Source organism: Ischnura elegans, chromosome 12 (genome assembly GCF_921293095.1).
Source record: "Ischnura elegans chromosome 12, ioIscEleg1.1, whole genome shotgun sequence".
Taxonomy (NCBI): domain Eukaryota; kingdom Metazoa; phylum Arthropoda; class Insecta; order Odonata; family Coenagrionidae; genus Ischnura; species Ischnura elegans.
Window position 1 is genome coordinate 47,357,521 of NC_060257.1, and position 16,847 is coordinate 47,374,367.

Here is a 16,847-nt window from a genome sequence, read left to right on the forward strand (position 1 = left end):
TTTCTTATCACTACTTACAGTTTATTTACTTTCTTTATTCGTCCTCTTAATCTTTTGACGCACAAAAATTATGAAACTTCCATGTTTTCTATCTTTTGTCAAAATCAACAACAACCCATTATTGTTTTTTTCCATGACAACTTTTATACTTGAAGTTATTGAGGGTTTTCTATTCCATTTATAACATGCATATATACGTCAACATGTCATACACATTTACACCAGCTACCCTCCTAATATTTAAATCACTGATTTACCATATTTTCTAGCCCAAAAGACGTACTTTTTTATATTACGAGCTATATGTAATTCTATCATCACTATGCTCCAAATAACAATAAAACTTTACGTAAGGATTATGGACAACTATGCATAGAGAACTATACATAATCACTATAGAGAACTACAGAACTGTATTTTTTTAATTCTCACCCAATTAGTGGTACTCTTAGCTCTCTTTTCCAGCAATGACTGCAACTTCTCTCCAACACCTCCAGGGGCTCCAAACTTAGCCACAACATTTGAGGTTATTTTAAATTCTTCATCTGTTATTAATGGTTTAACAGTCCTAAATAATACAAATTTGACCCAAAAATTATTGGAATGTACAAATTTTCCTCTCATTTAAACATGAAGACAGAAACACCACCACAAATTTCATCTGTGTCCTTCCTTGGAGCAGTTAACCATTAAAATATAATATGTACATATAATGATATTGGTTTCTTACACTAAAATTAAAATGTGACATGGATGTCAATGGAAAATTATACCCACATCACTCATAATATATCAATGTTCCATTTTTCAAGAAAATTTGGGGGTGAAGGAGGAGCAGTTTATTTGAGCATGAGGTATTTGGGGCAGAGTTTACTTATAACACAAATCCACAAATTTTTTTAGGATATTTGAAATCATTGATCATTACCACCAGCCTTGGGAGTTAATGTGAGGCACTCCCTCTCAAAGAATGTCCAACTACAATAAATCAACTTCTGAAAGCATAGATCGGTTACCTAATTTGAAAAGGCAAAGGGCAAAGGAACCAATTTGACTGTGTGATAATTGGTCTACTACCCTTCCCTGAATTAATGGCTGAAACAATTAATTTTGAGTTGAATGTTAAAATGACAATTGATGGGAGAAAAACAATGAAGCAAGCGATAGTGGATGGTGATTGTTGTTGAGGGTGTGGAAGAGAATGGGGGAGTATGGTTGTAAAAGTGGTGGCGTGCGGGTGTGCGTGTGTCTTCGCTCCCGAGGGTTTCGCTATGTGAAGTGATTAAGTGTTTGTAAAGTATATAAACCCTATTTGTGTAATGAGGAGTAAATTTAAACGTTACAATTTGGTGCCGCGTCGTGTAGGGCACGACTACTCGTGTGCATCAAGACCACAGGAAACCTGAAATACGAGTTGTGTAGATAGTGGGAATTTTAAAATGGGGGGAGTGATAAAAACATCTTTCGAGTAGTGGATAGAAGAACAGGATAGGCAAGATAGACAATGGAGAGAAGAACAGGAGAAGCGAGATTGACAGAGGAGAAAAGACCAAGAAGAAAGAGAGAAGTTAGGGGGGACGATAAGGGCCTCTGCACACTAAGCCACCATGGTGGCGCCACCATGGAAGCGCCTCCACGAAAATCATTGAGTTGAATGTACAACAGCACACTGGGCCACTTTGGTGGCTTGGTCGCACTCCGTGGAGGCACGGCCAAAATTGCGGTGGCCAGAGCCCCCGACTTGCGCCAAGCTCCATGCTCCAAGCTCAAGCGCCACCATGGTGGCCTAGTGTGCAAAGGCCCTAAAGGAAATAATACAAGAGTGCATAACTGCGTTCCAGCAGGAATGTGGCAGTATGATCGCCCAGAGTAAAAATGAGGAAATATGCGACCCGATGGGAGAGGTGGTCACTGAAGTTGTGGAGACTAGCGATGAGTTGGAGGAGCTAGATTCTAGCCAAGCTAACGTGAAGACTGGAATAGAGGAAACCGAGGAGTGGATGAAGTAGATAGTGACGAAAATAAATCAAGAATCCACCAGCGGAGGATGCCAAGATTAGAGACCGCCAGGAGGCCGACCGCGACGATTCCCGGATGATAGAAGGAGCAGAGCCTGGAAAGGATATTTTTGCGGCCAGGAGCACAGGGATTTGCGGGAGAGGGGGAGAGTGTACGAGTGGGAGAAAGGGCGAAGTGCAGTGTGTTTGAATCTCCTGATTACTTTTAGTTGGAAGAGGATAAGGAAGTGAAGCGAAGTGTTGAATATCCTAAACTTGCAGTCGCAATGGAGGGAATTGAAATGTGTGTGACATATAGTTAAATACTCGAATATTGTGACCAAGTGGGGTGTGCTTTTGAAGAGTGGGCAGTGAATTTTGCGCTCCGAGAAGAATGAATGTGTTGACAGGTTACACTTGCATGTTTTTACATTTTGTGTTGATTATTGGCTTGTTTGAACATGTAAATGGGTAGAAATTGAACTTGAAGAATTCGATGGTATGAGTGTGATATTAGAATGAATGGTCAAGTGAATGGAGGAGAGTGAAATTAGCTGAGGAAGGAAATGTGTTACTGTATTTTCATAGGTATTGTTCCAAACGTGTCCTGTGGTAGAGCTTAATGTGCAAATTTTTTACTTATAATTTTTAAATTGCCAATCTAATATTCTTGCACTAGTCTCTAGAAGTCATTCATAGATTCAAATAAATTAATAACGGAAGGAATAGTAACTTTGCTATTTCCACATGGTGATTTTTTGAGACCGAGCATGGTTTCGTTACAGCGTAACAATGTCAAGGTGGTAATGTTATGCTGTAATGAAACCTTGGTCGGTATCAATAAGTCACCATGTGGAAATAGCAAAGTTATTATTCCTTCTATTCCTACGATTATGGATTTCCACCAAGTTACACCCACTACTATTAATTATAGCAACGGAAGGTTGAACCCAAGGCCTTTGCGTTTCGATTGTAAAATTTAAATAAGGATATGGTAACCAAATTGTTTGTAGTTGCTTTGTCTAAAAATAGTTGAGTTTCGAAGGCTCTCACCAGAAAATAATTTGTCCCACACAACATTTCTTATAATGGGGCTTATGTAACAATTAATTTTGAGTAGAATGTTAACGAGACAATTGATGGGAGAAAGACGATGTAGCAAGCGAGAGTGGATGGTGATTGTTATTGATGATGCAGAAGAAAAAATGGGGGAGTATTGTAATGAAAGTTGTGGCGTGCAGGTGTACGTGTGTCTTTGCTACCGAGGGTTTTGCTATGAGAACTGATTAAGTGTTTGTAAAGTGCATAAACCCTATTTGTGAAGTGAGTAGTAAAGAGGTACTTTACATTTAACTCATAAAAACTGTTTTAACCATATTTGTGAAGTTAAAGAGAAAAGTAAAACGTTACATGGCTTTCACTTCACCCTTTTCTAAGTCACTTCACCCTTTCCTAAGATAAAATAGACAGATTAAAAAGTGACACACGGATGTATTCCATGTGGCACATCAGATTTTTGCCCTGACGTTTTGTGGCCAAGAGCTGGTAACTTCTTCAAGGAAAAGGTAGTGGTGCTGGGTACTGCTGACTTGAAATTGAAATAAAAAGTCAGCAGCAGCGAACACCACCACCATTCCCTGGAAGAAGTAACCAGCAGTCAATCATAGAACCTCAGATCAAAAATCCCATTTACAACACAGCGTAAACCCATATGTCACTTTTTAATCACCACAAGGTGTGAAAGCTTTAACCAAGAAATATAATGGAGGATTTCAATTTATATCAAGGCCTATTTATATGTTTGCCTATGATAAGCTCTACTCTAACCCATTAAAGAGATATCAGGCAGTGGTGGGCTGTGCTCGTGATCTAAAAAGCAGCAGCACATTAATACTCTAAAATAGGTCTGTTAGGATCCTTTCTGAATACAACAGAAGTGATTTTCTGCACCGATCTAAGCACATGTACCAAGTCTTAGAACTCCACTCTGCATGAGGGACAGTAGGCCAAGGATATCCATCAGTTTTGTATTGGAGGCCATATTTTAAGAATTTAGCGGGAGCAATTCATTATTAAAGGCAATCTCTAAAGTGCCTTCTGCCAAAATACAAGCTTCTGAGAATATTAATAACAAAATCAGTAACAACATTAGAACCTAAGAGGTGTTTCTCATCGCTTGAGTAGATTAAGATTTATGGAATACCATGTCAAAGGAACAGCTAAGGGCAATACTCTTCATTGAGAATGATATGGTCTAAACCAGCGGTTCCCAAACTTTTTCTTTCCGCGACCCATTTTAGCTCATTCTTTTTAGCCGCGACCCCCTAAAAATGGTCGTCCAAGTTTAAGTACATTGTTCACCATATTATTAGTATCTCGCGACCCCTTTCCGAACGGCCTACGACCCCCTTGGGGGTCGCGACCCCCACTTTGGGAACCGCTGGTCTAAACAAAGCAAAGGGTTCAATACCAGGGTGATCGATAAATTCTGTAGCAGGAAGGAGCAGTATTTGGACTTCATCCTTTGCAGAGAGGCAATTAGATTTTAAATTTCTACACACTTCATTGTGGGGGAGGAGAGGAGGTAATGGAGAGGGGTGATGGGAAAGGTAGCGCAATGCTCATCGTCTGAATCAGCCACCACTGATATTAAGGCTACAATAAAGCCCCCAGTAAGGCAGAACTTCATGCTAGTACTGAAGCCTCAACTAATTGATTACGAAATACCACCACTGACATTACCGTTTATTACAATCATGGTAATTGTAAGCCACCTGAATGTCATACAAACAATTTTCTCTCTGTGATTCAATGCATATTACATCCCTACACATGGAGCAGTAGAGACCTTGTCCCTTATTTGCCAAAGTACTGTATGCAAAAAGTGACTTAACATGCAGTCATGCCCACAGATGCAAAGTAACTGGTAGTTTACCTGATTAGAAATCAGGAGATTCAGGTTCGAATCCCTACAGGGAAAAATGATTTTCACAACAAATTTTACCATTTGTATAAATAACTTTGCACCTCTGCATATGACTGCGCACTAAACCACTTTATACATGCGCTTCATAAAATGTCTGTTGGCATGTCTAATGCCAATTTCCTCCACCATGTAAACACTTGATCATCGATCAGGAGATCCGGGTACGAATGCAGGCAAATAAAAATGATTTGCTACAAACAAGGGCCATGACCTTTTTGAAATGCCTCCACTAATTTAGGGAAGCAAAGTCACCCTTTCATACACCTCCTCCTCATCCACCCCGTCCATCAAAATAATATAAGGTTTTCCATACATTAGTTTAATATTTATTAATATTAGATCTAGTGAAAATCAAATGATGACTCTGGTACCTGAGATACTTGTCAAGTGTCTTCTTCAAGGGTGGTACTGGAAGGTGGGGAAGATTCTGTTGAGTCATAATGCCTCTCATTGCCACAGTTATCTTAGCTTCAGAACGAGGAAACGTCTTTAAAAACGATGGACGTGCCTAAAATCAGATAGATAATACATATTTTCATCGTTTTCCACCAACGTGTCACTGTCTATGGAAGCTACATCATACTTCAACCACTCTTTTTTTCACTAACCACGGCACGGAATAATCCGACCAAACTCGTCATCTTCAGATTTGATGAATAAAATGAACACAACTTTCAAATTCGACGATATCGCACGGTGTATTGCGCGTTCAAATTAAAATTATTCTTAAAGTAATTCTTCAGACGGAGATGGAGGCTGTAACAATTAGTTCAGCCAAAAGGGAGAAGACAATGAAGATGCATGAATATTCAGGTTCGAGTTAACTACTACAGATATGATATCATAATTTTCCTCATAACTTATACGTAACAGTACCTTACAGACTCCTTCAAATAGGCAAATTCAATGGAATCCCCACGGAAATCCCCTTTTCGGATCCATTATGGGAACATCTGCCAATCGCGATATTGCGCACACCAATCGTTCATTCGTCATTTCGCACATGCGGTTCAGATGAAATGTGTAAACAAGAGTTGTTGTGTGAATGCGTGCGGTTATAATTTTAAGTTACAACTTTTATCTGTAGTTCACTGTGATTTGAACAAAAACGCTGTAACGGCTCGTGATTTCGTACCAAAGCATCCATTTCATGTCTTTCATTTGGTCTTAAAATGTTCAAGAAGCCATTTGTTAGCAAGCCGGGATTTTGCCCGAAGTGTGGAAGTATTCTCCCTGCAATGAAGGACACTGGGAATATAATTTGTTACTCATGCAAACAAGAATATACAGCTCTCGAAGGTAGGCCATCATAACCATTTTAGTTCCATCTATCGTGGTGTTATTGCGTATATCGGGTTCAATTGGTGTTGCCAGAAAGAAGGTCGTTATTCAAATATGTTTTTGTATCCGAATTACTACTGGTTATTAAGTAAAAGTTAATGTCCAATTGTCGAGTAATTTTCATTGTAAGTGAAAGGATTGAAGCTTACAGGTGATGTCCTAATCGTTAGTTGCCATTCAAAGGTCCCTTCCCTGATATTTTAAGTGTTTATTACTCAGTTTGTATCCGTATCTCGTCTCGCATCCTGAATGGAATTATCATAATAGCCCCTGCCTGCATCACATATATAGAGTGGAGTGTCCGGCTAGGCTAGTTGGAAACAATGCATTTCACAGAGCTATATGAAGTCTTTCTACGATTTCATTGAAACTGAAGCAGGTTGCAAGTGCTAACTTAATATGTATTGTTATTTGGAATTTAAAAATCTGAGTTCCCTAAATTATCGTTGTCATATTTATTGAGATCTTTGGTGAATATTGGAAAAGGTATGTCCATGGTTCTGATTGACGAGATTCACTGGGTGAGAATTTTGGATTGTGTACATGTTGGTGTCAGTAACTCAGAGATTCACCTCGTATGCATTTCACGGATTTCTCTCCTGCAGCCCCTGGGCTTTTTTTCATTAATTATTATTATGGGCCATTATATGGGCATAATATATATGGGCCCGTATTCATATGGAAAATGGTTCAAAAATGCTGATTGGCATTTATTCTTAGCAGTGAAGCTGACCCATAAGTATCAGGGCAGTGTAGTGGATTTTTGGTACGAGCATGACTATTTTGTACTGTTGCTCAAAAAAATCGTTATCTATTACATATGGGGAATATCATCTCAAATCAGACAGAGTGGTGTCAGGTAACCATCACTGATTTCTCTGAATTTTATATATGTGAAAGCAGTATCCTGATGGTGAATAATGATCACTTTATCCTAGCTCATAAATGAACCGAACACTTCGATGCACCACAAGGATGAATAAATGAGACCCTAATTTTATTTAGGTGCTCAAACATGTGGTGGAATAGCAGCTTGTTGAAATGGAGGAGGCAAATTGCCCACAATGGAGGTTTCCTTAAATAAAGTTCAACTCGCATAACGAGTGCAGGTTTTCAGGTGGCGCAAATTATAGGACTTAAGTGAAGTGCGATTGAAAAATACTCTGTGCATATTGCGACTCATCCACTGTTTCCAGTTAATAGCACTGGGTGTTTGCACACATTTGACACCATGGAAGTACACAAGATTGCACTTGCATTTAGTCAATGGATGCTAACAATCATTCAGATATGAACTTTTTATCCATTATGCATGCTAACTGGAACAAATCTTCATTTTTCCCCAAGATATGCAATCTTGGGGAAAAAAATAAATCCAAAATAAGACAATTTCACAGTTAACAAACCTTGAAAGATAAATAAATATACATCCATAGTCTTACCCAGCGAGGGACAGGGGGGCGGTGCCCCCCCCCCCTCTAGAAGCAAATTCAGAAAAGTCTTTAAGCAAAATCAGTACTGAATTGAAACGAAAGTATTCAACATATTTTTTACTTTAAACCCACAAAAATTATATGCATTAGTATAAGATATGTAACTAAAAAAAAACTTTTTTCAAGGAAATAAACTAATACAGCACTGTTATAATATTCTTAATATGTTGGTTTCATTCACCCTTTCCATGGTAAAATGTCACAACCTGGCTTACCCCCCCCCCCCCCCCCCCCCCCCGCCCTAGTTATCATCCTGGGTAAGCCCTTGTATATATCTTTATTTTTTTAATTTTCAGCCCTTTTACTGAATTTTAGTGTAACCCTTAAGCGATAGTTTCATAAAAAATTCGGGTATTTTTTGTTTTTTTTTCTCCAGAAATCCTCTTGCAACTGCAGTCAGATTTAACCTTTGGCTGTTGCATTTAAATGCCCGTTTGTCACCCTTCACTGCCAGATTTATTTTCAACACTGCCGTAATCATATGCCTGAATGAGCACGTGCCAGGCATCAAGTGGTGTTGTTTCCAATGCATGTTCGGACATGGTTGGAATTTAAAGAACCCAAGAATGCTAAGAACTGCACTGGATACTGAAACTAAACAAATGTGGCATGACTCAGCCCAGAGAATTTTCCATTCCCTGCCCACCTCCCTCAGTGGTCACAAGTACCTAAGGAAACTGCCTTAACCCACACGACCGTGGCACCTCCTCTGGTTGGAAACCTGAGGATTCATACAATTTATGAAAAATGACTCTAATGGTTGACTCCAGTTCCCAAAGAAGAGGGCCCAATCCCTTGTTAAGCTAGGTTTGGAAGGGCTACAGCATACTTGAGTTCACTGTTGAGCATTACTCTTTTTTTCATCCCTATCATTCGGTTTTGCCAATTTTCATTCTTTTGCCCTGGAAAAATCTCATTAGCCATTATGGCCATAGCCAACATTCATTCCTTGGCGAAGGGAAAGTTGTGTTGGCTGTGGGTGATTTTTGCCAAGAAAGATTTAAGGACACCTTTCACTTACAATCATATTCTTGTGGACTGGTACTGTTGGTGAGATATTTCACTGAATGCAGAGTATATCAATGAATTTATGGATAAAAAGAATTGCAGGTATGCTATTCAATGATAGCTGCTACATACAAAGCTTCATTAGCAATGCAACTTAAATGAAACATAGGGGACTTGTTCCCGTCCACTATCAGAAAGGATCAGTTTATTTAATTGAAGTAATTAATCAATGTTTCTCTAATTATTTTTACATATATCCAGGATATGCTCATAGTCACTGAAGTTTTATATTGTACAGTAAACACCTTGTATAGTTTGATCCAGGAGTAGACAGGGTTGCTGCATGATTTAATTGCCCTTAGAACCTATGTACTATATACTGACAACAAGCATGCATGTTGTTGTGGTACACAAGGCTTGTTAATAAAAGATGTAATATTTTTTTTCAGTTTATTCAGCAATGGAAAAAGAGTACACGATACATTTTAATTCAATAACTGGTAAAAAGTACGAAAAAAAGAAATCTGCTGGTTCTGAGGGGCCAATTGTTGAAAGGCAATGCCCAATGTGTGGCAATGACAAAATGTCTTATGCAACACTGCAGTTACGATCTGCTGATGAAGGGCAAACCGTATTTTACACCTGTACAAAATGCCAGTAAGTGTTTTTATACCATGTTATTGAGTATTTCACTATACATAATTAAAAACTTCAATAAAAATTCACCTTTTCTTTTCAGTTTCAAGGAATCAGAAAATTCATAAAGATGACCAACATCGTACGGACAATAATCAACGTGAGTGATGGCAACAACTGATGTACAATCTCAGGAATACGGTCCATATAAAAACATCAATACATACACCATTCCTCAGCTGAGTGTGTGAACAACAATGTCAAAGTTTCACCTATGACATACACCACAAATTAATTTATAATAAATAATTTGATTGTTTCACCTTCTATTATATGCCCTATTATATGGCCTTGAATCATGGTGATGTTTCATACTGCCACGTGGTCTTGTGCTTGCAGTGCTAAGAGCAGGATTCAAAGGTAGACCTCTCGATGGTCCAGCATTTAATTCAAAATCTTCTGTTGATCCCCTTTCCATCATCTTCAGTTTTGCCTCAATGGCTTGTATGACACTTAGGCGGCTAAAAAATAAATACAATATCATACAAAGGCATGGTTAAAGTAAAACTTAACAGGGACATATGTTGATACCCTAAAAAATGGTAATAAACTTAACCAAAAAAGATAATTACCTGACTTTCTTTTCATTCTTTGTGCCTGCAAGTGCTGGTATCTCTAGCTGTGGTTTCGGTCTTTCTAAGTCCTCCTGTAGTGAATAAAGGAAATATAACCAATGTATCCATCTCACACTAAACTTATTTTACAGCAGGGCAAGCGACCCACATGAAAAGGAGAGGGGTGGATTCAAGAATGGGTAATGTGTACCTACTACCTAAACAATGAAGATTTTTGGGTTTTCTGGGTGAAAAAAATTGAATACTTAGACTAATTTTTAATTTGATCCAGATTAATTTTTAATTTTATCCTAATAGAATCTCCCAATGTGATAAGATCACCAGTGAGTCAATTTAAAAGCATCATCTACAGGATTAAGGTTTTAGTTACAGGATTGTTTAAAGTTTTGTATTGCTGCCTCAACAAATTATTTCTCCTTCAGATTTTGCTGATTTTTCTTGTATGCATGCCTCTTCTGCCTCTGAGTTTGACAGAAGTACCTGAAGAGACCACATTAGTTTCTAACTATTGAAAAATTTGCAATGCATATCTAAACACCTTTTTCTTCCTCTTCTCAATCATCCATTGTTTTCTATTGAATAGAGTAGTAGCATTTGTGAGGGATGACAGTAGGTAGTTATAAATAAGGTCTACATATCTGTTAATAGTAGTTTAAATTTCAGTAAACATGTCTATTGGATGCTTTGTTCGTTAACATATCATTGAATTGCTACCACATCACGATCACTCAGCCAGAAACACACGGTCATTGCCTTCTCACTGTGTGGCAACAAGCACTCATGCCACATGGATGGCTGAAAATTAGGATTATGCTGTATATTAATTTGCTTCAATTGTACACATGAATAAATAGTTTTAGCCTTTGGAAAGCATTGGAAGACCGAATCTCTAAACCTGTGAAACAAGCTTTAATGTGAATTAATCCACTCGGTTCCCAAAGATGGCTGTGTATATTTTTGGTAATTTCTCCATAAACCTGAGGCCCCTTGAACACACACTGATTTTGGATGCTTGCACACACGCCAGATTTTTACCGGTCAAACGATAAGTTGGCCAGCTCCGATGATCCACACTGACAATGGCCAGCATCTAACTGGCTTTTTGTTGGTGCCGGCAATCGTTGTGTGTGCAAGCTCTCATGCCCTCCCATTGCCAGAGGTTAACGGCACTATATTGCGAGAGAAACTTTCACCACTCATTCCTTCATCGAAATGTTTACTCAGGTCAAGAAAACCTCTGGTTTTTTCTCTCTCTCACAAGCATTAAGGAAGAGTTCTTATTCCATTGTGAATATGCAAAGCTCTCTATAGCATGAGAACATTTGATGGTGCACCCAGTGGGTAGTAAACTAAATCTCCAGGGTGGTAACTACTTCTGTTCAGAGCTCCTTCACGTTTCAATGTTGTTTGTGGTATAAACATACCATGTTGTTGATCTTAATTTTAATAATTGTATTTGTTGTGGCAACACTTAAGTTGTTTACTTAAACTGTGTTATTCTTGCTGAATAAAACCTTGATTAGGTTTTTACTGAAACTGATATTTTACTACAATTTATTCAGCAAGAATTCTTTAGTAAGATGGAACAGCTTTTAAAGCCAGAAAGATTTGATACTGACCCTTCACATGTGGGTGCTGAATCGAAGTGGAAACACTGGAAAAGAACATTTGCTAATTTCCTGGGCCAAGTGAACAAGGTTTCAGAAGATGGTAAACTGCAATTACTCTGCAATTATGTATCTGCTAACGTCTTTCGGTATATTAGTGACTCAGAAAACTACTCAGATGCCATCAAAATACTAGATTCATTATATATCACAAAACGAAATGAAATATTTGCAAGACACTGCCTAGCATCTAGAACTCAGCAGACGGGTGAATCAGTCGACGAATATCTCCAGGTATTAAAACAAATGAGCAAAGATTGTGAATTTCAAGCAGTAACAGCTGATAAATATAAAGATGAGTACATAAGGGATTCTTTCATACGAGGCCTCAAGAGCTCTCGTATTCGAGAAAGATTACTGGAAAACACCAACGTCACATTAGAGAAGGCCCATGACCAGGCTAGGTCACTTGAGCTGGCTGAGCTACATTCAGCGTCTTATCTGAATACAGCAGATTCAACTCCTGTTGCTGCTGCTGACCATAGAGAAGATAGCCCTGAAGATACTACAACAACATCAGCTGCTTTGGTACGATCTGAAAAATGTTTCTTTTGTGGTAACAAACGGCACCCAAGGGACTCTTGCCCAGCAAAGGATATTATCTGTAGAGGTTGCGGAAAAAAAGGACATTACCAAAAAGTATGTAAATCAAGATTTAAACATTCATCTACAAATTCAACAGCTTCTACGTCGTTTTTGGCTTCTGCAGTAACAGCACCTCTATGCCTTCAAAAATCCATGACTAAGGTATTGATCAATGGAGTGGAACTAAATGCACTTATCGATACTGGAAGTTCTCTTAGTTTCTTGAATGAACGTTTTGTGGAGAGATGCGGAATAGTCGTTAAGCCTTACTCCGGTAAGATAACCATGGCTAATTCTTCTTTGAGTTCTGATGTTACTGGATGTGGTACGCTGACCTTGAAGATTCAGACCTATACATATGCAAATATTAAGGTGTTAATCATGAAAAATCTGTGTGCTGACTTCCTGATTGGGCACGATCTTCTGAAGAGTCACTCATCTGTAGAAATAGAATTCCATGGAGAACAAACACCTCTTAAAATCTGCTCACTAGCTACTGCTCGAGTTCCAGCAGCATCGCTATTTGCCAATCTCACACCAGACTGCAAACCCATCATAACTAAGTCAAGACGTCACACAGAATCCGACAAAATATTCATCGCTGCTGAAGTGGAAAAATTGCTCAAAGAAGGTGTAATAGAACCTAGTAACTCACCATGGCGTGCTCAAGTTTTTGTAGTTAAGGGTGAAAATCATAAACCTAGGATGGTAGTTGACTACTCACAAACTATTAATAAATTTACAATGCTTGATGCCTACCCTCTCCCAAGAATAGAGGAGTTGGTACGGAATGTATCACAATACAAGATATTCAGCACCATTGACCTCAAGAGTGCCTATCACCAAGTACCTATTCTAGAATCAGATAAGCCATATACTGCTTTTGAAGCTGCTGGAAAACTTTACCAGTTCCGCAGAATTCCTTTCGGGGTAACTAACGGTGTCCCAGCTTTCCAGAGAAACATTGACAGAATTATCAAGGAAGAAAAGCTCAAAGGTACTTTTCCTTATCTAGATGATGTAACAGTTTGCGGCCATGACCAACAGGAACATGACCAAAATTTGGAAAGATTTTTAGGTGCAGTAGAAAAGTATAATCTGACATTAAACCAAGATAAATGTAAATATTCAACTAAATCTGTGAAAATATTAGGATATCTGATCGAAGATAGAGTTATAAAGCCTGATCCGGATAGGCTTGCACCTTTGATGAACCTACCTGTCCCAAATGACATGCCAGCCCTTCAGAGAACCTTAGGTATGTTTGCTCACTATTGCCGATGGATTCCCAAATTTTCAGAGAAGATTCGCCCTTTTCTGGTAAAAGGACCATTCCCGCTGTCTGAAGAAGCTGTGACAACATTCAATTCACTCAAGAAAGATGTAGCAGAGGCATCACTCTCTGCAATAGAAGAAAATACACCTTTTCGAGTAGAAACTGACGCTTCAGAGTTTGCCATTGGGGCCACCCTGAGTCAAGCCGAACGTCCCATTGCCTTTTTCTCTAGGACACTTAATGCAGCTGAGCAAAGACATTCCTCTGTTGAGAAGGAAGCTTATGCTATTGTGGAATCACTGAGGAACTGGAGACACTACCTTATCGGAAGACATTTTGAGGTCATCACTGACCAGAGGTCTGTTGCCTTCATGTTTGATCAGTATCACTCAAGTAAAATAAAGAATGAGAAAATTATGAGATGGCGACTTGAATTAGCTAATTACAAATTCGATATCATTTACCGACCAGGCAACCAAAACACAACTGCAGACACAATGTCGAGGATTACAGCAAGTACCTACTTAGAGGGAAGAATGAACCTCAAAGAACTACATGATGCTTTATGTCATCCGGGTGTAACAAGAATGCACCACTGGGTTAGAGCTAAAAACCTGCCCTACACACTAGAAGAAATTAAAGGAGTGATTAATTCTTGCACCTGCTGCAATGAATTAAAACCTCGATTCTGTAGAAATGAAGGGCAGCTTATAAAGGCAACTTCTCCATTTGAGAGATTAAGCTTAGACTTCAAAGGACCCTTACCTAGCTCATCCAAGAACCGTTTTCTACTGACTATTGTTGATGAATATTCAAGGTTCCCTTTTGCATTTCCTTGTACAGATATTTCGGCATCTACTGCTGTGAGAGTATTGACTATGGTGTTTTCGCTCTTTGGTACACCAGCTTATATACATTCCGACAGAGGAGCTTCGTTCATGTCACATGAACTGAAATCATTTCTCACCTCCTTAGGCATTGCTACAAGTAGAACTACTGCCTACAGCCCCCAAGGAAATGGTCAGGTCGAAAGATACAATGGAATAATATGGAAGACTGTACTTTTGACCTTAAAGTCAAAAGGGTTAAAGACAGAACAATGGGAAGAAGTGCTTCAGTCAGCACTTCACTCTATTAGATCACTGTTGTGCACCTCAACAAATGCTACCCCACATGAACGTATGTTCACTCATCCCAGAAGATCTTTCAATGGTCGCTCCTTGCCTACATGGTTAACTAAACCAGGTCAAGTTTTAATGAAAAACCATTTGCGGCACAGCAAGTATGACCCGATTGTTCAGGAAGTCGAACTAATAGAGGCAAATCCAGACTATGCATATGTAAAGCTTCCCAATGGGCAAGAATCAAGTGTTTCCATTAGACATTTGGCTCCAAGAGGGGACTTCCCAGTCAAGCTTGACGGACCTCCCTTGAGCCCATCTATTGACTCCGGAGAACTGACATCACAAAACTCCTCATGCGATGAAGAGACAGGGCAAGATAAGGGCATACCTAATTCGAGTAAGTGTGTCTCTGAACAACCCAAGAGTCCATCTCCACAGAAAGGTTCTCCACGTGGACGGCAGCGAAGGCTACCAGCCTATCTAAATGACTACATCAGATACTAATCGATTTTTAGTGGGGGTGAATGTGGTATAAACATACTATGTTGTTGATCTTAATTTTAATAATTGTATTTGTTGTGGCAACACTTAAGTTGTTTACTTAAACTGTGTTATTCTTGCTGAATAAAACCTTGATTAGGTTTTTACTGAAACTGATATTTTACTACAGTATCGCTTCTTCAATCTCCACATGTCAAAGAATATTGTGTGTTTTGCAATTTCTAATCCTCTTATGAGGCAATTCCTTTTCTCAATTGGAAAGGATTGTGTGTTCTGCGTTGTATTTTAAGAGTAAATGCGTTATTACATTAATTTCTCCTTCTTATACAACTATACACTCATGTTAATTTTCTTAAGGACCAAGATACAACAAACAGAGGCCATTATCAAGGCCAATGGTCAAAAATTTAACACTGGTCAAGCAGAAAGGCACAATGAGAGAAGATGGAAAACAGTATTACTAAGAGTGGCTTCAACAAATGACCAGACCAATCATTCCACATTAAGTTTTTAACGCTGATAGTTTGGGTAGAGAAAGAGCTTCGTATGAGATAAGTGAAGTTCAATTACAATATTTCCCTCATAAGACGTCAAACGCAGGCGAACCCCATCACCAGATTGGCAAATTGAGTATATCATACCAGTGGTAAGCAACAGCTTCGAACATGTGAGAAAATATTTCTACATACCCACCAACTAGAGAGGGGTAGTAGCCCCCACCAAAGGTATCCATATTACACCAGATAAAGGGGTAATTCTGTTCAGTCCCCCCCACCTAGCCCCCCTTGTCGCTAACCTGGATTCGGCGCTGCCACAAACCTCCCTACTTCACGGTAACTGATCTTACTACATACAAGCATATAATCGTGCTTCAATAATTATTAATAAGCTTACCCTGCTAATGCTGTGAGCCCATCTCAAGACAATCCTCTTGCAACCAACCAACTTGCCATCCAGAGCAACTTTGGCTCTTGTAGCGTCTTCATTGCTCTCAAAAGTGACGAAAGCATAGCCTCTAGGCAGACCCACCAACGGTCCAGAACGATGAAATAGAAGATCGAACTTCTCAATAGGGCCGTATTTTTGCAGCAGTTTTAAGAGTTGATACCGTTAATAAGTAAAGAGAATACATTTTTTGCTGAAGCTGTTTTCAAAATTCAATGGAAAATTCATAGAAAACACAGGTAATTTTCTTCTGTTAAACTTACTCAGTAATTCTAGAGTCAAGATTTCCAATCCAAAGTCGCCTTTCTTCAAGTGCTTTCTCTGGCAAAGGCTCCAAGGGTAATGGCTTCTGTAAAGGCTGGTACAACAAGTAGCAAATACAGTAAGCATGAGCCCTGAACAAATGAAAACAAGTTTACATATCATGCAAATATATACCTCTACACCACTCATGCTGGCCTTGGAAGAATAATACGATCATCTTAATACAGAAGACAAATAAATATCAACGAGCCATATCGACCGTTCATTGACAAAAACAATTGATGGTCATAAATCCAAATGAATCCCAGCTTCCCTCGAAGTTGCCAAATGTATCTCGTATAGGGTCTTCTGCTTTTTAAGGGTTTTCAAATACTAATTTTTCACCAGAA

At 38.9% G+C, this 16,847-nt stretch overlaps 3 protein-coding genes across 6 annotated transcripts in view; 1 reads left to right on the plus strand and 2 right to left on the minus strand.

Annotated features, from left to right (window-relative positions):
* Window positions 1-5,957, minus strand: part of LOC124168775 (carnitine O-acetyltransferase-like) — a 41,527-nt gene extending 35,570 nt beyond the window's left edge. Inside the window, exons 1-4 of one of the 3 annotated variants that reach the window (XM_046547069.1) lie at window positions 5,860-5,957; window positions 5,592-5,739; window positions 5,355-5,491; window positions 433-568 (exon numbers count right to left, since the gene is read on the minus strand). In XM_046547069.1, the coding sequence (XP_046403025.1) occupies window positions 433-568; window positions 5,355-5,491; window positions 5,592-5,624 (306 nt within the window). In that variant the 5' untranslated portion in view covers window positions 5,625-5,739; window positions 5,860-5,957. The remainder of the gene's footprint in view (window positions 1-432; window positions 569-5,354; window positions 5,492-5,591; window positions 5,740-5,859) is intronic. The other 2 variants (XM_046547068.1, XM_046547070.1) reach the window with 2 other exon arrangements.
* Window positions 5,958-5,980: 23 nt separating this feature from the next.
* LOC124168779 (DNA-directed RNA polymerase I subunit RPA12) lies at window positions 5,981-9,902 on the plus strand. The gene is made up of 3 exons (XM_046547077.1): window positions 5,981-6,282; window positions 9,275-9,482; window positions 9,565-9,902. Exons 1-3 carry the CDS (start codon window positions 6,156-6,158, stop codon window positions 9,587-9,589), a joined length of 360 nt encoding a protein of 119 aa, XP_046403033.1. The 5' UTR covers window positions 5,981-6,155; the 3' UTR covers window positions 9,590-9,902.
* On the minus strand, window positions 9,740-16,749 carry LOC124168777 (probable RNA-binding protein 18). Of its 2 annotated transcripts, none has more exons than XM_046547074.1 (5): window positions 16,633-16,749; window positions 16,458-16,552; window positions 16,144-16,264; window positions 10,094-10,167; window positions 9,740-9,982 (listed from the first exon to the last, which is right to left on the minus strand). In XM_046547074.1, exons 1-5 carry the CDS (start codon window positions 16,645-16,647, stop codon window positions 9,781-9,783), a joined length of 507 nt encoding a protein of 168 aa, XP_046403030.1. In that variant the 5' UTR covers window positions 16,648-16,749; the 3' UTR covers window positions 9,740-9,780. The 2 variants fall into 2 exon arrangements, with proteins under 2 accessions (XP_046403030.1, XP_046403029.1); XM_046547073.1 differs by having other exon boundaries at window positions 16,144-16,357.
* Between the last annotated feature and the right edge of the window lie 98 nt (window positions 16,750-16,847).